The 20,702-nt window shown below is 53.2% G+C and overlaps 1 protein-coding gene across 1 annotated transcript in view; it reads left to right on the top strand.

Annotated features, from left to right (window-relative positions):
- The window catches only part of SRGAP3 (SLIT-ROBO Rho GTPase activating protein 3), a 161,277-nt gene that overhangs the window by 88,794 nt on the left and 51,781 nt on the right, over positions 1-20,702 (top strand). The window contains 1 exon segment of the mRNA XM_054695447.1: positions 7,622-7,784. Coding sequence (XP_054551422.1) covers positions 7,622-7,784 — 163 coding nt within the window.

Raw genomic sequence — 20,702 nt, 5'->3', positions numbered from 1 at the left:
TCTGAAGGAAAAGGCCTGCTCAGCAGGAGGTAGCATTTGGGGTGTTCCCTGGGGGGCTGGTGTCTCCAGCTACCGCAGCCCTGAGACTCCTGTCATGCCTTCCCTGGCCCAGTAGGATGTGCTAGGGGCTCCTTCCCGACCCTTCCATGCCTGTGCCATGCCGGCTTTCAGCCCCCTGCCCCCACGTCCCCATGGTGCAGCCTCCCACTTAACCTGCATGGTGAGCGTGTGGCCTTTGAGGCAGGATGGTCTCTACCTTTCTGGTGGGAACACTGAGCTTCTGGGGCAATAAATAATTCATCCAGAGGGGCACAGCACGAGGAGAGCTGGGACTTGAACCTTAGCTTCTCTGGTCAAAATGCAGAACTGCTTCTGGCCATGTGCCTTTAGGTCGCCTCCTGTGTCTGGGTGGGTTTAGTGTTTTCTGATGGTCACCAGGCCTTGATCACATCTCTGTGCTGGTGGTCAGCCTCCTGCCTCTCCCCCAGGCAGCAGCTCTCCTGCCACCAGGGCTGCTCAGGGCTCACCTCTCTGGGGAGCCCCTGCCGTTGGCCCCAGGCCGCAATGGGCTGCCTCCTCCCGCCCCCTCAGCCATCCCTGTGCCCTCAGGGGCTCATTTGAAAGCAGCAAGAAATGATCCTGTGGGAATGCCTAGTTCGTCCTCTTGGGCTGCAAGGGCCAGTTCTATCTCTGCCTTTCTCTCTCTGACTTATGATAGAAGCTCCATCAACGCTTTCTGGATGAATTAACAGAAAAGATCCAGATACTGCCAACACTTTCTTCAAATTCATGAAGGAAATGGATTTTGGGCAGCTGCAGGAGAGAAGTGAAGTTCAAGGGCAGAGTCTGCAGAGACATAGCCTGCTGCTCGACCTCAGGAGTGTTGGGGCCGCGAAGGGCAGCCTGGGAGACGTGAGCTCCCCGTGCAGAGGGCTGTGGCCAGCCGGGCACTTCAGGGGCACCTCAGTGATGGGGTGGGTGGCCACACCGGGTCACCGTCCCTTGGCCGAGGGCAGGAGAGGTGGTCGCCAACAAGGGTGCCCTAACTGCCGACTCATCTCTGCAGTTCTCCTTCACACGTTGCCTTTGCCTCGGGAGAGGGTCCCGGTTGGGAGAGGGTCCCGTGCTGCTACACCCCTCTAATCTTCCTCCGAGCCCATGGAGGCCAGACCGCAGACACGGGCCTCTGCCGAGGAGGGAGTGATACCAGCCCGCCTTCCTTGAACTCACTCATTCAGCTTCTATCTATGGCACAGTGATGTTGTTTGTGTTTGTTTTAACGAAGACTACAGAAGTCCTTTGTAAATAAATCCATTTAAGTAAAAAAGCGATCAAGAGGGAGAGGTGCAGTGATGACACCGATCCTGAAGCCAGCACAAGGCACCCCAAGGGCCCCCGGTCTTCCTGCAAAGGGAGCACCTCAATCTCTACCCTCTCCAGCCTCTGCCTTCCCGTTGGTCTTGCTCAGCGGGATTTGAAGACAGATACTCAGTCTCCTAAGTGGTCTTTGTGTAGCTCCAGCCTGCTTTTCTCTTTCCAGTTTCTCCAGATCCCACCCAGCTTTCCTGGAATCTGCAGAGACTATAGTGAGCAGCTTCCAAAACATTAACCAGAATGTGGTTTATTCGCATAAGATATGCTTGCGGTGCACACGTGTGCATATCACTTGATTTTCATTCTAAGAATTCTGATGGAAACCTTTGATCCTTGGAATTTTTCCTCCTCCCATTACTGCCACCTTTGCTTAAGTCAAGTCTGAAGTGAGCACTCCTGTCTCTTCAGCCAGAGGTGTTCTGACCAGCAGCCGTAACAACTCCTGGTCTCTTAATTTCATGTAGTAGATGGCGAGCCTTCTCAAGGCACGTGCAATCACGTTTTCAATGCTCTGTGACGAGCGCAGTGCTTAGTCCATAGCAGATTCTCCAGAAATATTAAAAGAGTCAATGAAACAATGAATGAGGAAATGAATTCAACTCTGCCAACGGCTACAGGGGGATGTAAAGCTTCCAGAATAAATGCTGAAATAAGCCCTGCCTGTGTGAATGGTAGCTGATGAGCTGAGTTAAGCAGCAGCGTAGAAGATGCCTTCCAGAAGTAACTTGATGAGAATCTCTGAGTGAGCGGTACGGACAGAATGTTCTGTGACTCTCAGCTAATCCCTGAAGGAAAGGCCGCTGAACCCGGTCATGAAGAGTGGGATTTTGCTGCTTGGAGCAAAGAGGGAGAAGGCTCCAAAGGGAGTGGAGACAAGGCCCAGGATGCCGGGGCAGGAAGGCCCGTGTCCTGGGGAGAGCTCCCCCATCACGTGCCGGCGCACCCCCCCTGCCCGTCACTGAAGAGAAATACCTAAGGGGGTGGGTAATGGCCATTCACCCTTTCATTTTTGTGTTTCTCATTAGACTTAGTAACTAAGTAAGTTGGGGAATCAGGAACAAAAAAACCTTTGTCCAGTTGCGTGTGTGCATTTGGGTTTTGGAAAATGCAGTCCCCGTGGTCAGAGATCTGAGGGGCCCTCCCTGGTCTGTCGGTCACCTGCCCACCCCACCCCCCGCTCCGTGTGATGAACAAGACTGGACAGGATGCTCTTCTATGGGGTGCTGTTGTAATGACCACAGGGATCGGGCAGGGATCAGTGCTGGGGGCTTGGGGGGCTGCCTGGGGAAGGACAGGCCTCACCAAGGAGAAACACCTCAGCCAAAGCCTCAGAGGGAAGGGCCAGCGAGGTCAACCGTGCCCACCCACCTTCCCCGGGAGGAACCTCACGACAACGCCTTAGTCCTGTCTTCCCTGCATTTCCCATCTGTTCAGGTGATTACGGGGTCATCCCGAGGCCCCCATGGACTGAGATCTCCGGGCGTGTGCTTGGTTTTGCTCCCCACGCTGGCACCGAGCAGGGCCCTCCGCTAGTGTGGGCAGAATGACCGGTTCCTGCCCTGAGCTAGGACGCTGAGCTCTGTGGGGCAGCTCCGGCGGCAGGAGGTCCTCCGCACCCTGGCCCGGCAGTCACCGAGGTGGCGCTTTCCAGGGGCGGCTTTGCCGGCAGCCACTGAGCACCCCTGGGAGGCAGGGACTGGGTCTCCCTCCCCGAGGGCCCCCGCCGTCCCGGCCCGTGGGCTGGATTCCTCTACAACGCTGGCCTCTGCAGGCCTGGAAATGGCTTCTGTCTGCTGAGCGGAATTTTCCGGCCCCCAGCAGAAAAGCCAAGTGGCTGGCTCCCTGCTAATTTCATTTTCCTAACTCACCAGCTTGGCAAGGCCTCGCCTCCTCCCTCGCGCTGCTGTCTCTCGGTGCCTCGTGCCCAGCTCCCCTCGCCAAAGAAAGAAAGCTGTGACTCACCAGAAATTTTCATTGCTATTTTCTGGCCATAAAAGTAGGAAACATACATGCAGATGTGAAAGTTCTCACATTATGCCTGAGCGCAGCAGTTTTCCTGCTGCGAAGACACTGTCACACAAGATGGAAGCAGCAGAAAGGCCGCTCCCGACGTGCCTGGAGCCGAGGCCCCGGCTGCTGCGGCAGCATACTGGTCTGGGTGGAGGGCTGGGCTCAGGTCAAAGGGCCCCCGCTCTCAGGAGGGACAAGCGACCCCTGAAAAGGGAAGGCAGGACTAAGGGGTCACCAGTGGGGGCTCCTCCTGGGAAAGGTGGGTGGGCGCAGTTGTCCTGGGGTGCCATGTGGGGTCTCAGTGCTTCCTCCTGCAGTCCTGGCGCGGTCCAGAGGGCAGGCAGCTCCCCCTGCTCCCCTGCTCCCCTGGCTTCCTGGGCTCCAGCCACACCAGCCTCACCATTCCTTCAAGGCAATAAGCTCTGGCCCCTCTGCCCGGGGCCCTCTCCCATGACCCTCCTCCCCCCCAACCCCAGCTCCTTCCAACTCTTCCTTTGGAACCACCCCAAGGTCCCTTCCTCGGGAACACTCTGCAGCCCTCCAAATCCAGGGCTCCTTGTTTGGGGGTCTCGGGGTCCCTTGCTCTCTTTGAGCACCTTCTGCAGCTGTAACGCACACGCACGGCAGGACGCCCTGAGGATGTCTCTTCCCCGCCCCTCCCCCCGACTGCCAGCTCCGTGGAGGCAGGGACCGTCTGGGGTGTTCAAAGGGACATCCTTTGGGGTAACTTTCTCCTCCTTGCCTCCCCCATGTGTCCCGCTTGCGAGGCTTTGCCTCCTGGCCCTCAGCTCCTGCCAGGAAAGCTCTGTCCTCTCTGCCCTTCCCCTGCGGGTCTGCCGGAGGGGGCCTGATGAGCGGCCCCCACGCGTTCCCAGCACTTCCGCTGCCTCGCAAGAGCGTTTGTCTCTTTCCTCCCCCTGAACTCACCTCTGGCTGTGCCTTCCATCAATTTTGCACATTCAATTCCCTGATGATGTTCAATTCTTCATCCCAAGCTGAGCTAAACCCCTGAAGTCATTTCGGTAACAGCTCAATTAGCTCATTTCTCCTTTACGCGAATCTTGCCATTCCATCCCCACCTAGAAAACAGTGAAAGATGGGATGTGAGAAGTATTTTCCACCCAAACCTCCTCCTCCTCTGCAGCGCTTGTCTTAGCGCGTGTCGCCAACCCCCTCCCCGTTGCCTGAGCGCCACACCTCCGAGTCACCGTCCATCCTCTCTCCCCCCCTGCTTCCAGGAAGCTGCCATTCTCATCTGCTGTCCTGGGGAGGACTCTCTCAGCTCTAGCCTCCTCTGGCCACCGGCCAGGCCCTCCTCATCTCTCTCCTCCTGGACTAAGGTCACCCGCTGATTGGCCCTCCTGCCTCCAGCCCCAGGCCTCTACCCATCCATCCACCCACCCACCTACCCACCCATCCATCCTTATCCACCCATGCGTCCATCAACCTCCCCACACGCCCACCCTCCAGTCTGCCCTCAGTGATGTTTTAATGGCGCACACTGGTAAGATCATAGCTGCTTAGATAACTTCTGTGACTCCCCACTGCCCAGAGCAGGCATTCTTAACATTAGAATCTTCAAGAGACTATTGCGACAATACCAGAACCAGGGCTCTCCCCTGAGAGAGTCTACCTTAATTGGTCTTGGCTGGGGCCTTGGCCTGGTGTTTTTTAAAAGCTCACACAGGTGAACTGCCGCAGACCAGCACAGCAGTGAACGATGAGGCCGTCTCAGGGTTGAGAGACTGCGCAGGGTGGTCAGGGATTCGGTTAAAGAAATGACAAACAGACACACTTCAAGAGAAAGTGTAAATCTGAGTGTAATTTAATTTGAGTTGGTGACCAGTATATATATGTTTTCTAAAAGCAAACATCAGTGAAGAAATCAACTTGCTCATAGGTTTAGCTTATCATTGACAGGGCCGTGATTTACATCTGGACCCAGGCGCATTCCTAAGTAGTTAGGCTATTAATTTTTCTTTTTATTTTATGTGATTACTTTTTGTTTAAACTACTCACTACCACTAAATTACTATTAATTAGCACGGGTGAATTTTACTTTTCACAATGTAATATTTGTATCATTAAGATTAATGCTAACAAGGCTAAGCATACAACAGAGAAATTATTAAGCTAACAGTTCTATTAATACACAGAGTTTAGTAACATTTCATTTGAATCAGCCTAGTTATTAGATTTCGTATGTTCTTTTTTAATCGGCAAACCAATGACCTTTTTAGACAGAGAAAGAGAAAAGATTTTAGAAAGAGGAAAGATTTTAGAGAGACAGTTGTATTAGAATAAAGTCTGTGGGCCTTGAGAAGGCGAGATGAGTTTCCGTGCGGTCAGCATTCCTGTAGTGGCTCCTGGGGGTCGTTATCATTCAACAGGCTTCCGTCTTATCTATGTCTTCAGGGAGTTTGCTGTTCTCCCCCTGCGCGCTGGTTCCTTGCCCAGCCGGACCTAGGGATTCCTAGAGGTCACTGCAGGGGGAGGTGCAGCAGTGAACGTACAACCCAGGTTGAGAACCGTGTGACCTTGAGGATAAAGTCCCAACTCATTAGCGTGGAACTCAGGGGCCCCCCCAGCCAAGACATTAACCTGTCACCCCAGACTCATGTCCTGCCAACCAGCCCCTAAGACATTTGAGAGTCTGCTTCCACTGGGCTACTTCTCTGTCTTGTACCTACAGTTGCCTCAACCTGCAGTTCCCGGTCTCTGCCCCTCCTCCCGTTCTTCAAGACCCAGCACAAACCTGTGCGTGTGTCTGAGTGTGTGTGTGAAGGTGCCTGCTGGGACATCTTAGCCTGGGAGCACAGGGCCTCCGTAGCACGGGGCACGCAGAGAGGGTACCTCCACCGTGGCAGGCAAGACCATGGCGCCCTCCCGGTTCTCTGCCCAGCAGCCTGCAGCTCTCACTGACATCCATTCTGCTGCCCTGGCTGTCGACTCTGGGCCCCGCCAAGGCAGGTCTGAGTCACGGCCCCCCGTACCCCACCTGGCGTAAGTGCCGAGGGGTCTGGGCTGCGAGGGCCGGCTCTCCCCGAGTCTCTGGTAAAGGAGCAGGCAGTCCCCTCGGGCTGCTTCTCCGCCCGCAGTTCAGACCACCCTCCAGGCCCTTCCTCCGCGAGACCAGATTCCCTTCTCCCAAATCCCTGCGACCGAGAAGAATGTTCAGCTTGTTTGGTGGCAGGAAAAATGCCCGTTGGTCAAGTGGTCCTTCCTCCCCTGTGCTCCCCAAGTGGAGGAGCTGGGGGGCGGCTGCCCAGAGCCCTCGGGGCTGTTCCCCAGCACTTGCACTTGCTTTGGAGGATGACCAGGCCAGGGAGTCTTGTGAGAGCTGGAGCCCGTGTGACCAGGGCCAGAACCCGCAGGTGTCCACCCTCTCAGCCCGACCTCTCCCCACACCCTGCCTCTCACGCCTCCTTCCCGGCCTGGAGAGGGAGGAAGGCGAGCAGGGTCCGAGGGCGAGAGCTCAGCCCAGACACCTGCTGGCAATGTGGGTTTTGCCATGTGAGGACTTTGGCTTCTAGTTGCCCTTCCTGCCTCTTCCCGGAGACCAGGCACACCCAGGGCTGGTAAAGCATAGACGAGAGGTGCTCCCCAACTTCGTTTTTGGGAGCGCCCCGTTTCCCAAGCCCAGGAAACAGCAGTACAGAGAGTGGTGGTTCTCAGCCCTCAGCGAGAATTGGTCAGAGCTGATTCGGCAGGTCTCGCGGGCCTGAGAAACTGTCTAACCAGGCCCCGGCCAGGCCGCGGCTGCTCGTCCGGGGGCCGGCTTGGAGAGGCCGGAGGCTGCGAGGTAGCCGTCAGCGGTGCCGGTGGGGCCGTGGCTGTGCTTTATGGACTTGACTCAAAGCTGCTCCCCTTAAGCCCCCAGAACTGGGCTTCCTCCTGGGCCCTCTGCACCCCCAGCGCCATCAGGGGCCAAGGCAATGGTTTCCAGGAGGCTGAGAGAGAGAGACTGACCCTGGGAGTGGACAGAGAAGTTAGAGCTGGAGGGACCCCGGGGTTGGGAAGGCAAAGATGGGGGGAGAGAAGGTGGTCGATTTGCATCCACCACTGGGAGGGCAGGCCAGGCCGCCCCGGCTTGGGAAGAGGCTTCAGCTCTGCCGGCCCCTTTTTCCCGGCTGTCAATGTGCTGGAATAAAACTGACTGTGGAGGGACCCGCGGGGTTCCCAGAGCCGCCGTGGCTGTCGTTCCCGTGAAGTCAACCTGAGCTCTTTGTGTCCGCAGGAAGGACCAGTACCTGCTGTCGCCCGTGAACTGTTGGTACCTGGTCCTGCATCAGACCAGGCGGGAGAGCCGAGACCACGCCACCCTCAACGACATCTTCATGAACAATGTCATCGTCCGCCTCTCCCAGATCAGCGAGGACGTCATCCGGCTCTTCAAAAAGGTGGGCGAGCCGGGCTGACTCACACGCCTGGGCCCAGCACGCCCCCCACCCCACCCCCCAGCTGTGGACCGGGCTGCTAGGGCGGGTGGGGATCACGGGACCAGCAGGGCAGACGTGTGAGGGGCCGGGCACCGCACACTTGGGGTGCACAGACAGAGACGGAAAGCGCCTCAGCTGTCACTACGCGGCCATGAACCCTGGGTGTCCCGGGACAGGCGTGTGCGTGGGCTTGTCTGAGGGCTCACACTCCCACATTTTCTCGTATGTACATATGCGCTTGCCAAGGGGGGTCCAGCTGCACGCGAGGCGACACTGCCTGCTGATGGCACTTAGCAAATTACCCTAACTCTCCGCCACCAAATGTCCCCATGCCCGCGTGCTTCTGTAACATTTGGAGTGATGCCATAGTAGTTCAAGATGTAGATGCATCCTAATTTGTGCGGCCATCCTCTTACCGTTGGACACTGACGGCTGTTTCCACACTATCGTGGCGCGTTCTGCCGTGAGCTGCTTGTTTACACACCTTGCCACAATCACTGCTGTTAGCACCCCAACAATGGCTACAGCTGAGCTCCTGGCGGCCTTGTTACCAGGCCTGTGCCCGGGAACAAAGGAAAGCCGGGTCCTTGTGGGCCTGGGGGAGCCGAGGTGGGGCCTGGTCCTCTGTATGGCGTCAGTGACAGATATCAGTCTCTGCAGTGACAATTCTGGGGTCAAAAGTTTCCTTATTTTTAAGGGCTTTAACAGAGCGCTCAGCTGTTCTCAGGAAGGTCTCCCCGTTCTGCTCCCGGGAGCCCAGTGAGCAGGGAGCAGTTCCCATGGCTGCTGAGTCCCTGTACCCAAGCCCCCTGCTCAGAGCCTGGCGAACACTCGTGCTGCCTTGGTGTTTCTAGAACCGAATTCGCTTCTGTGAACTTCCGTTTCCTTGTCCATAAAATAGGCCAGTCATTTAACTAGAGTGAGCCACATCCTCTTTGGCTATCAAATGGGGTTAAACATCAACCACACCCCAGGGGCAGTGTGAGGATTGTATGAAGCATGTGTGCGTGTGCCCTGTCTGCCCTGCCTGCCTGCCTGCCTGTGTGGGAGGGCGCATCCCTGAGAGGTGACTCAGGGTGAGGTCTTCAGGTCTAGAATTCCTGAGTTCCTTGGTTCATAATCCTGGTTCCATCACTTATTTGCTGTGTGTCCTTGGGCTTCTTACTTGAACTCTCTGTGCCTCAGTTTCCTCATTTGTGAAATGGTGATAGATGTCACTTTGTAAATGTCAGGAAAGCTAGTCAGCATCACGTGGCTGTAAGCGACTGTACCACAGATATAACCTAGGATAACAGGAATATCAGAGGCGATTGCTACTAAGATAACCGGGAGCTATACAGACATAAGAGACTATTGCTACTAAAATAGTCCAGCTCATCATTCTCACCAGATGCCAATTTTAGAATGAGGTGGCCTGGGATTGCTAGAAGAGCAGGAAGAGGACAAGTTGATTTAAAATCTAATCATCTCTCCCCAGTCTGTATTTGGATTGTCCACTTGGAGGAAGACCTCCAGAGCAAAATTGCAATCATGGGCTAATTCCCTCGTGCCCTGTGGCAGGCCCTGGGCTCCTCGTGGGGCTGTGTTTATGAAATGTGGCCTAAGCTCAATATTTGCATGAGCAAACACAATCAGGAAGGTAAATACAGCACAATAAAGAAATATCACACCGTGCTTTGCAAAGCCACCCTGAAGTGACTCAGGTCACTTGGTTCTATCACAGGCCCCCGCTGGTGGCCGCTGGCACGTCTTTTTCCCTGGGTGGGGGGGACTTGGAGAGAGAGGGTCACTGGGGCCTGGAGGAAACCAAGGGTCTTTTCCCTGAGCTGAGCCCTGGGACAAGTGAGATAAATCTTTTCAGGTCTCATTTAGGCTGACAGCAGCCTCACTAGTGATGGAAGTTATCGGGGTGGAAAATAATGAAACAACGTCTACAGCTGAGCTCCTGGCAGCCTTGTTACCAGGCCTGTGCCTGGGAACAAAGGAAAGCCAGGTCCTTGTGGGCCTGGGGGAGCCAAGGTGGGGCCTGGCCCTTTGTGTGGCGTCAGTGACAGATATCAGGGTACCGAGGCCTCACTCCTTCCCACTAGTGCTGCCTGCAGACCTTTGAACACTGGGGAGCCAGTGTCTGGTCAGCCTGGGGCACTGATGGCCCCTCACCCCGTCTTACGGATGAGGAGACGCCTGGGAAGCTGCAGGCAGAGCCAGACTGCTGCCCCCGTCGTCACCAGCAGGAGGCAGTGTGTCTCCGCCTTGGCCTGCAGCTCATGACTGCCTCCTGGGCCAGGCTCTGTGAGCCTCAGTTTTCTCATCTTTGAAACCTGGGGGCTGCTGTGGAGGGTGGTGTCCAGGCAAAGTGTCCAGCTCAGGCCTGGCATCCAGTAGGTGCTTATTATATGGGTGCTCACTCGTGACCCCAAAGAACCCCCTTTCTAAGCAGGACCCAGCTATTGGGATGGGTGTGCCTTCTCCCCACTCCAGGTCACATGCTGGCACCGAATCTTCAGGAGGGAGTGACTTCCAGGCAGGTGCCTTGCAGGCTGGGCCTGAGCAGCTGCCCAGCCTGCCGGCTTCTCTCCAGCCAGGGAGCTGTTTCACTTAATCGCTCACCGTTCCACGATTCTCGGGTCCCCTTGGGCAGTGCAGTATGTTCTGATGACTAGGCAGGCCTCAGATCCACATGCTATCCAGGACTTGTCGGGGTGGATGGAGCACGTGGGCCGCCAGCCCTTGTCTAGGTGTGAGAGGCGCATGCACCGTAGCCCGGTGGACCTGGGCTGACCTCAGAGGCTGGACCTCAGAGGCTGACGTAGGGTCAGGACACTTCCAGATGCAACAGCAGAAACCAAGCTCAGCTGACTTGAAGGAAGAAAGGGAACCGACCAGCTCTCCAGTCGACCAGCTTCAGGCAGGGGGCATCAGAGCACAGAAGGTGTTGCCAGCACTCAGACTCTGCAGGTCTGCTCCAGTTTCCTCCTCTTTCCAGTTGCTAGGGGGACGGGCTCTTCCCCAGTCAGTTTCCTGCTGGTTGGGCGACCCAGGCTTTCACACTACCTGCCTCAAGTCCAGAGGAATGCGAGCACCCTGTTTTCTGGACTGGGGTCACATGGGCATTTGACGGGCCCAGCACGGGTCAGGAGAGCACTCTGGAAGCTGTGCCTGTGGCAGTGAGAAACAGTGTGGGCTGACCAGGCCTGGGAAACACACCCAAGGCCAGATGTCCCCCTTTAGGGGGACCTACCCCACTTGAGGTGTAGGGTGGAAAATGGCGAAGGTGGTTCTCCAGGAAAAACGGGGTGCTCTCACCAGAAGGGCAGAGGAGCCGTTTGATCCCACTAGGCCTGCCCTTCCAGGCCTTCCCCACTCTCTGTCGACGTTGTCCTCCCTCTGCTGGAGCTTTCTCGTGAAGGCCCTGGCTGCCTCTTGGGCAGCTTGTTCCTTTTGGGGACAAGCGTGATCAACAGAAATTTTGCCCCAGTGCTGAGATGAAACCTGACACAGTCCTGCTCTGTCCATCAGTCAAGCCCACGTGGAAACGTGTCAGGTACTGGGGACAGAAGCCACCACCACCCACCCAGGTCCCTCCGGCCTCTGGTAACACTCCTGGCTCTCCAGTTGTCCCCCGTGACTCAGGTGTCCCCCTGTGACTTGCTTTGTGTTTTGCCCCGTCTGGTCACACCACAGGTCTCCTCTGACCTGCCCTAAGTCCTCCTTCACGTCCTCCTTTGGTCCTTGGAAACTGCGACTTTTAAGTAAAACAACCTGTAGCCAAAGCAGGTCCTTGGTGAACATTTCAGTCCACATGAGCAGGGATTGTTCTGCGCTGTGGGCTGATGGCCCCCACCCCATAGGCTCAGTGGATGAGAATGAGGCTTGAGGGTCTGCCTTTCTGACAAGTGCTCAGGCTGTGCTGCTGCTGGTCTGGGGACCGCACAGTCAGGGACCCATCTGGTCCAGCCTTCCAGGTTTCCAGGGGTGGAAACCGAGACCCCACTGGTAAGCGCAGAGGCTGGCCCCCAGGGCGGGTTTTCAGGCCCAGCTCCGGTCCTGAATCCTCCACCCCTGTTGCGCGCCTGCAGGAGGGTCCCTTGTCTGCCCCTCACTGTTTCTGAGACTGGGCTGCGAAGCTCATTCCACTTTCAGCCTCAGCTCCCTTAACAATAGCCATCCATTATTCTGTGCTCAGATGCCTGTGGAATTTAATTACTTGCCCCACCGCGAGGTGAATGTGATTGTTGGAAGCAGCAGTGTTCTGGAGGAAGCACTAATGAGGAGAGACTCTTCACAGAGAAGAGAGGGCATTTGGGGGACTTGTGTTTGAAAGCAGCCTTTCTCTGTGTGGCAATAAGGGCTTGGTCTTCAGTGAGTTTCCTCCTTCCCGCCTCAAAGATGTCCCTGGCATTTCATAAATAAATCAGGGCTTTTGTGTTCCAATAATTGCCTTGCCTTGTAACCAAGATCAAAAGCACCAATGGCCTTGGATTCCAAACCTAGTTTGTTTTTCAGTTCTGGGTTGCGGGAAAGAGTGAGGGTTTGCATGCTGGAGGGTGCAGCTAGGAGGCCTGATGGAGAGAGAGAGAGAGAGAGAGGGAGAGAGAGAGAGAGAGAGAGAATGTAAAGTGGGCCAACTGCCAAGGGATGTGGACCTTCAGCCAATCTGCATGGTCTTCCAGGGAGGGGAGCTGTGCACTCACACTGCTAGCAGGGCCTGCTGAGCTGCTTGATATCAGGCCGTCCCCGCTCCCTCACTAAGTCCATATTAGCGCCATCACGGCAGTAGGTAAACAGTAATTAGACATTACAAACATGTAGGGAGTGCTTACTGCGTGCAGGCTCTAGGCTTTGCATCCATTAGATATTTAATTCTTAAAGCCTGAGATGCTGTCATCACCCCACTTTACAGATGAGGACTCTGATGCTGATAAATGCGGAGCTGGGGTATGTCTGACTCTGGGGTCCAGATGTGTCTGACCCCGGAGCCCAGGCTCGGTGTTAAGAGACAGGTGCTGAAGAAGATAGAGAAATAAGTCAGACCTAAGGTCCTCCACACACAGATGTAGCAGTGACTCAAATACAGCAGAGGGAGCTTGGTCCAGAGGAGGGAGGACTTCCCATCCCGACTGGGGGACTTGGGAGGCTTTGGGGGGGCAGCAACATTGAAAGTGAGCCTGGAAGGATTGGGATCTACCCTAGATTGGGTTCCTCTGGAAGCCAACAGACAGGGTGTGGGTGTATTAGTGAGTGCACTTGCAGAAGGGAGGGAAGCAGGTGTCATCCAGTAGAGAATCTGCTGTGGTGTAGGCACAGCAAAGGCCTCGGCTGATTCCCTGAGGAGAACTGAAGCTAACCTGGCCCTCCCACATGGCCCTGGGTTGTGGGGAGGAGGCTGAGCCTTTATACTCCTCTGGTACTCGTGGAAGGGAGCATGGCCTTGGACAGAGCCTGGAGGCAGCTTCAAAGAGGGCTAAAGCTCTGGGTGTCTGGAGCTCTCCCTGCAGCTGGAAGAATGAGCCCTCCTGTCCTGAAGGGGAATGGGTGGTGCATTGCCGTGTCCATGCAGCTGTGCCAAGATTCAGAGAGAGAGATGGGATTCCAGACCAAAGACCAAGTGAAAAAAATTGTGGGTCTGGGTCATGAGCAGGCAGGCTGGTATTGCAGTCTTGTGCTGTCTGAGGATTACAGAATTTCTGGCTCAGTCCCTGCACTTTCCAGCCATGAAAACTCAGCCTAACCCCTGATCCTCTCAGTTTTGTCTTTTTCAAAGTGGCACTGACATGACCTCCTTTATAGGGTTGTCACAGGCCTTTAAAAAGATGATATAAAATGCCTATCTGGTTCACAGCAAGCAATCAATAAGTATTAGCTAATATTAGGATGATTACTGGGACTTTGAGAATTAAGATTAGAGATGGGATGAAGGAATATTTTATTCTTGGCACATACATTTTATTTTTTATTTTTTAAATTTATTTATTTATACAAGAACTGGGGTATAGTCAGAGGCGCGGGAGGGTGAGAGAATTCACAAGAGACAGAGTGGGGAGCAGAACAGGCAGAAGGACCGAAGACACTCAGAGGGGAGCAGCAGGTGAGGCAGAAGAGGTCTGCTGCACCATATGGGTTTCTTCCTGGCTGGCTGGGAATCGAACCTGCACTGCAGAGGCTGCGGCCAGCTTCACAGCGTGGCACTCAACCCGCTGCGCCACCGGGGAGGCCTGGCACACACATTTTAAAAAAGAGTTAGAAATAAGAAAATATGCCCAGGAAACCACCTACTGATTAGTTCTAAGTGATGACTCTTTTTCTTTTATAACCTCTTACTTCTTTTTCTTGTCTTATTACATTGGCCAGGACCCCCATCCTGTGCAGTGGAGGGGAAGGGGGGAGCAAGTGAGAGAAGTGGCATTCTTGAATTTTAAAAGGCATGCATCTAATTTTTAACCACTGAAAGTAAAAAACTCTCAACAAATTAAGAATGCATAAATAGGAACTTCCTTAACTTGATAAAGGGTATTTGCCAAAATGCAACAGCAAATTTCATGCTTTCTGCTGAAAAAAGTCCAGCAAGATGACTGGTTACAAGATCAATATATAAAAGTTAATAGTGTTCCCATGTGCCAGCCACATCTAATTAAAAAATGTAATCTAAAATTGCATACATTAGAAAACAAGAATGATTATGCCACTAATGCAACAAATTAGCTGCACCCTAGAAGTTTTGATAAATGATGCTTTCATTGTCATTCAGACATAAATATTTCCTAATTCCCATCATAATTTCTTCTTCATCCCATGAATTATTCAGAAGTATGCTTCTTCTAGTTTCAAGATTTTTTTTTTAAAGCCAGCTTTTGATTTCTAACTTTATCACACCATTATAAGAAAATAAGCTCTGTAGGTTATAATTTTGTTGTTTGTTGGAGTATTTGTGTTATGGGCTACTGAGACTTCTACTAAGTGATGGTTAGTAAAACGGCTAGTACTAGCTTAGTGCTAGATAACTGACCAGGGGGACAGCATAGAGAGCCCAGAAACAGATGGGAACATGGCCCATGGCAGGGATGCATTACAGATGGGGGATGGGGGTGGAGTAGGTGGAGAGACTGTCTAGCAAAAGGGGCCCATTTCCTTGGTTGTCCTTTTCTGGTTATTTTTAAGAACTGATTTTATACATACACATACACACTTTTTTATATACAAAAAGTAAGACTTCCACTTAGTTTCCTAAATATATTTTATTTATTTATTTAAAGATTTATTTATTCATGCATACAAGAACTGGGGTACAGGCCAGATGTGTGGGAGGGCAAGAGGATTCACCAGAGGCAGAGTGGGGCACAGAACAGGCAGACAGACTGAAATACACTGCAGAGGGGAGCAGAGGGCGAGACAGGAGAGGTCTGCTGTGCTATGTGGGATTCTCTCAGGTCAAACCCACCCTGCAGAGGTTGTGGACAGCATCACAGCGCTGTGCTCAACTGCCTGCGCCACCAGGGGAGGCCATAAATATATTTTAGATATATGAAAATGCTGAAGGTAAAAAAGCAAAACTTCAGAATTTGGGGAAGAAAATATAGGAGATTTTATTTAAAACTTTGGGGATGGGAAAAGACAGCTTAAAGAAAAAATTAAAAAGCACAAACCATAAAGGGAAATATTGATGAATTCCATGTCGTAAAAATAAATCTTTCTACAACAAATACATCAAGCAAAAATGTAGATGAGAAGCTGTCAAGCATGCACAGAACTAATAAAGGTTAATACCCGGCATGTAAAGTCAGCTCCCACAAATTAGTAAGAAAAGGGCAAGCAACCCAAGAAACATGGGTACAAAATAAAAACGGGTGCATCCCATAGAATGGAATTTAGATGTTAAAGATCTAAAGAAAAGATGCTCATACTTCCCGGCAATCAGGAGGAGGAAAATAAAGCAAAACGAGACACAGCCATGTCCCGTTAGGTGGGTAAACCAGTCCTAAGTGCTGGTAAGAATGCGAGTAGCTGGGACCCTGACATCCAGCTAGGAGGCATGTTTATTGGTCCGGACCTTCCGGATGACAATTGGGCAGCATCTAGTGACACTGAAGGCGGAGTACAAAGCCCAGATGCCAGCAAGTTCACCTCCAAGCAGGACCTAAAGATGCGCTGGTCTACCTGCACACGCACAGACCAGCCAGGGAAGGTTTCTGCAGTCGTGCGTGCGTGAAAGAAACAGAGAGACGTCTCCTAAAGAGTGCCTCCTGCAGGCAAGGGTTGAATAAACCATGGATTTTCCTATGATGGTGTCGTATTCAGTCATTAACATGAAGAAACTTAGTCTGCATGTATCCTGAGGCCGACAGTGTGCAAGCAAGTGTTGGGTGGCAAAATGAAACTGCAAAGGTGAGCTCGTAAGGGAGGCATGAGAGGAAGGAAGGACACAGAGCACTTTGATAGTTTCCACATAGTGCTCCCTCCTTGGAGTAAAGTGGAAGCAAAAATGGCAAAATCCTAATAGTCCTTTAATTCAGGTTATATGTTCACGGTGTTTGTTATTGTTCTCTCTACCAGTCTGCGTGTTTTAAACTAGTCTGAAATTAAGGGTTGTGGGGGAAGGAAGGGAAGATGGAGAGAGAGCAAGGAGGTACTTGGGTATTGGAGGGAGAAGCTGAGCTTTATTTTCTAGGATTGGAGAGTCATTGAAGGTTTTTGAATAGGGGCTGATCAGAGCTAAGATTCAGGATGACTCATCTGGTGTATTTGGTGTATTTGAAAAGGGATGGACTCAGGGAGAGCTGATATGTGTGGTTTCATGTATATGGTAGTGTGCAGATTAATGGGGGACGAGAAACCGGGGTCTGGAGCAGGGAGGCTGGGGTGGACACAGCGGGTAAGAAGTGATGGATGGATGGGGGATAGGTGGGTGACGAGGTGGATGGGTGGAGGCATGTATGCAGGCATGGGGGGCTGTGTGGACGATGACTGCATGGATGGGTGGGTGCACGGATGGGTGGGTGCACGGATGGGTGAATGAACAGGTGCATGGAAAGTGGTAAAGGTGGTAGCTGGGAAGATACATGGGTAGAGAGATCTTGGAAATGTCACTATAACCTAATCACATCCTATTCACAAACAGTGCAAGTGAAACAGAAGATCAGAGTATAAAATGACAAGGAAATGCAAACGAGGTCTCAGGTCAATGATTCAGCAGTAATAAGCAATTAGTACATTTTGAAGCCAACAAGTAAGTCTGACAACATCCTTTTCACCTTGAAGATAATGGAGCAAGGGAAAAAGCAGCTCAAAGCTGAGTGACTTCAGGTTTGGCAGATGAGAGTTTTTCAGGGAGACAGCTTTGTCTGGATCCCCAGGACATGCAGACTCTCCAGTCCTCTGAATTTCTCTCCTTATCTGTGAGTAAGAGTTTCGGCGCTGGGGTGAGGGGAGGGGTAGGTGAGCATTAGGGTCATCGCCACTCACGGTGGCTGCTGAGTGCATCCTGCTCTGCAGAGAGCCAGCCCCCAAGCCATTTCCTGCTACCTTGGCCTGAGTGGCTGCAGGGCCGGACTTCGTCACTGCAGATTCTGCAAGCTGGCACTGGCACTGGCACTGGATGTGAGCTGATATTTATGGTGATCTACAGCAGAGTCTGGTAAATATTACTATGCTTCTTATACTAAGCCAGGGGAGTGTCTGTTTTATAATTAATTTTGAATGTGGGGGGTGGTTGTCAAGGCGCTTGGAGTGCTGGCTTTCCCAGTGACAAGTGGAATGGTGGAAAGTCACTCACAGTTATTGGCTCTACAGTCTTGAGCAAATTACTCGCCCTCCCAGGCCTCTGTGTCCTAATCTTTAAAGTGGGGTTAATGATCGTGCCTCCCACAAAGGGCTGATGGGTTTCCTCGAGATGCTGTCTGTCAAGCAGTTATCACAGGGTCTGGCACAGGCTAAGCAATCAAGAAACAATAAGTATTATTGTTATTATTATCTTTAATGATAAGTATTAGCAGTAGTAACAGTGCCAAGCATTATTATTAACAATGATAAGTATTATTATTAATAATAATATGTAGTATTACTGGGGTAGAGATCCAGAAACTCCTGGCCTGACCACATCAGTTCCCTTGTTTGTAGCCATTCCAAGATGTCCTTGGACTTCCTCAAACTTGTTATTTTAAGCATTTCTGAAAATGAGGGCTTTCAACATAAACAGGATCTCGGGGAACTGCAGGGAGTAATTACGGGGCACAGGAGGGCAGCCCCGCCAGTGGCTGGCTCCCGGGCAGCGGAGTCTGGCTAAATGGCGGAGCTTCCAGGGCCTTCCGTCTCCTTGCAGCCCGCACCCCAGCCCCGCACCCCAGCCCCGCACTGGGGAGGCGTTCAGGGCGCACATCTGCATTCCAGCTTTTTGCAAAAACAAGTAGATGACAACAGTTGGAGCTGCAGCAACAGGAGACATAAATAAGTTTGGGAAGGGGCGGGCAAGAAGGGCGGCGTCCGGGAGCAGAGAAGGGAAGACACTGAAGGGGAGGAGGGGACACAACTGGGGTCCAGAGTGGTGGAGTTTGGAGGTGCAGGGAGGTGACCTGGGACACAGCAGAGCACCGCAGCCCAGGTGTGGACCAGCCAGGAGGGTTCTGGAGAAATAGCCCGTTGGCTGCTCAAATTGGCCAGTTCAGGAGAAGCTGACCTTCCGGAACAGGCCAGAGCAGCCCTGCCCCTCCGTGACACGCCTTTCAAGCCTTTGCTTTGGAATAACAACACAATTGCTGTGGGAGATGGCCCGCGCTCACACAGATCGTATATTTAAATAGGGAACATCTGTGGGTCTCAAGTTTCCTTATTTAATGAGAAAACAAGCTGGAGTGTGGAAAAGCCGGGGTTTGGAATTCAAAGAGACACAGGTTTTTGCTTTTATTTCATTTAGTTTGTTTGGACCCCAGAACTGGGAAAACCATGACTGTCCACAAAGGTAACCCACAGAGGAGTGTGGAGCTGAGCCGGTGAGAAGTCTGCCCACGAGGGTGGTGTTGGGGAGCCTGGGGTTCAGGAGGGGCCTGCCCGCACCCCCCTTATTCCACCCCGTGAACACTTTCTGAAGGATTGTTTAGAATGGCCCCCTTTGGAGAAGGGGAGGGGAGTCTGGGGAATCTTGTCATTCAAACCCAATATTTTAAGCCGGTGTTGCCTTCCTGATGAAGGGAGTGGCTTTAGCTCGGGAACCGCCCACTCACAGTTGGTTTGAGGGAGACTGGAGACAGGCCTTTTGAAAAACAGAACTTATCAAACATAGCCGCTAAGATCTGAGCACCTATATGGGGTGTGGGGTGTGGGGTGTGGGGTGGTGTTTCTCACTTAAAAGCACGATCGACAAGGGGCACAGCACCATGCGGGGTTTTTCACATCCCAGAGCTGACCTGCAGCTCAGGAGCCTTGCGTGAGTCAGTCCATCTTGATGTGAGCGTGTGGGGGTTTTTGCAAAAGAGAAAAGCAAAGTGGCCACGTTTCACTCTCTGGGTGTCGGCTGGCTCATGTGCTGCCATTTGTGGGGCTCCTTTGAACACAAGCCTTTGCCATCCAATCTCCAGGGAGCCAGGGTGCCAGCCCCAGGGAACTTGTATGTTCTCTAACTAGAGGTCAGTCCTTTTACAGGAACAGTCTGAAGTAGGGAGGCTCAGTCTCAGGACCCCAACTTGAGCAACTCTCAAATGTGGGGTCCAAGAAGAGCTCTTGTTACCAAGACACTCGCCTCTGTGACTCAGCTGCCTGGGACCACTGACTTGATAAGCACCAGGTGGTCCAGGTGGCCACCCTGGGGCACCTCACAGGTTTTCGAGCATTAAACACCTGTCTTCCAGGGTGCACAGGAGACAGGAGGTGCCGGCACTGTGGAGCACCCACCCCGCCAAGGGCTGCCAGACTTGGGGCTGGGATTGCCAGACCTAGTTTTTCAAGAGAAACTGAAATTCAATACTTGTGAGGGAAATTTCCTGATTTTTAAATGAGGGCAAGTGATTCAGATTTTCTGAAAAAAGTGAATGGTCAAGCAAGACATGTCTGAAGGCCAGAGAGGCAGAGGCCACAGCCTGGGCGGTGGTCTCTGCCAGGTGATGTCGCCCCCAGGGAACATCGGGTCTGCAATGTGTATTGTCATGCCTTGGGGTGGGGGTGGGGTGCTGCTGGGATGCTGCTCAACCTCCTACTCTGTGCTGGACCCCACCCCATCGAGCTGCCTGGTCCTACGGGGAGTTTAACTGGCACTAGCTGTGGCAAAAGACGGGCAGAAACATGGGCCCTGGCAGGCCTGGGGCACCTGCACCTGATTTTACACACTTATTAGGGTCAGAGAGACCAGGCTCTGCCCTTTCGACCCCGAGGAACCGCAGAGTGGTGGCTGAGCCCTCTCTGGCCCAATGCGATCCCGGCCCGCGGCCCACAAGCTCACAAGCTTCCTGCGCGTGAAGGAGGCGCCGCCTCGCTGACCTCGGCAGGCACGACAGTCATGCGAGAAATGTGGCGGGGCCAGGCCGGCTGCCATGCTCCCGCTGCCACTCGGTCCCCGGCTGGGTGGGAGGGGCTCTTGCTGGAATGTTTGGTTTGGGCTCCTCATTCAGTCGTTTCTGGAACTGTGGTTGCGAATAGTCCCCTGCCCAGCCAACCACGACCATAAGAAAACAAAATGCTTTGAGTCTTGCACATTCAGTGCTGGTTTGCTCAGCGCTGAGGCAGGTGGGCAGGCCCTGCCTGGGGGCTTGCGGGCCTGTCATGGGAACATGGGGCAGACCTGAAGCCCCTCGTGCCCGGCGCGCCCTCCCCACCCGGCGTCCTCACCTTCCTGATGATCCAGAACCTTCAGTGGCAAATAATAGTTCCACCCTGAATGAAGCCTGGGCTCTGTCG

This window comes from Talpa occidentalis, unplaced genomic scaffold, assembly GCF_014898055.3.
Source record: "Talpa occidentalis isolate TD23 unplaced genomic scaffold, MPIMG_talOcc4v2.1 talOcc4.10, whole genome shotgun sequence".
In the NCBI taxonomy this organism is placed as follows: domain Eukaryota; kingdom Metazoa; phylum Chordata; class Mammalia; order Eulipotyphla; family Talpidae; genus Talpa; species Talpa occidentalis.
This window is presented reverse-complemented; position numbering and strand designations above follow the sequence as displayed.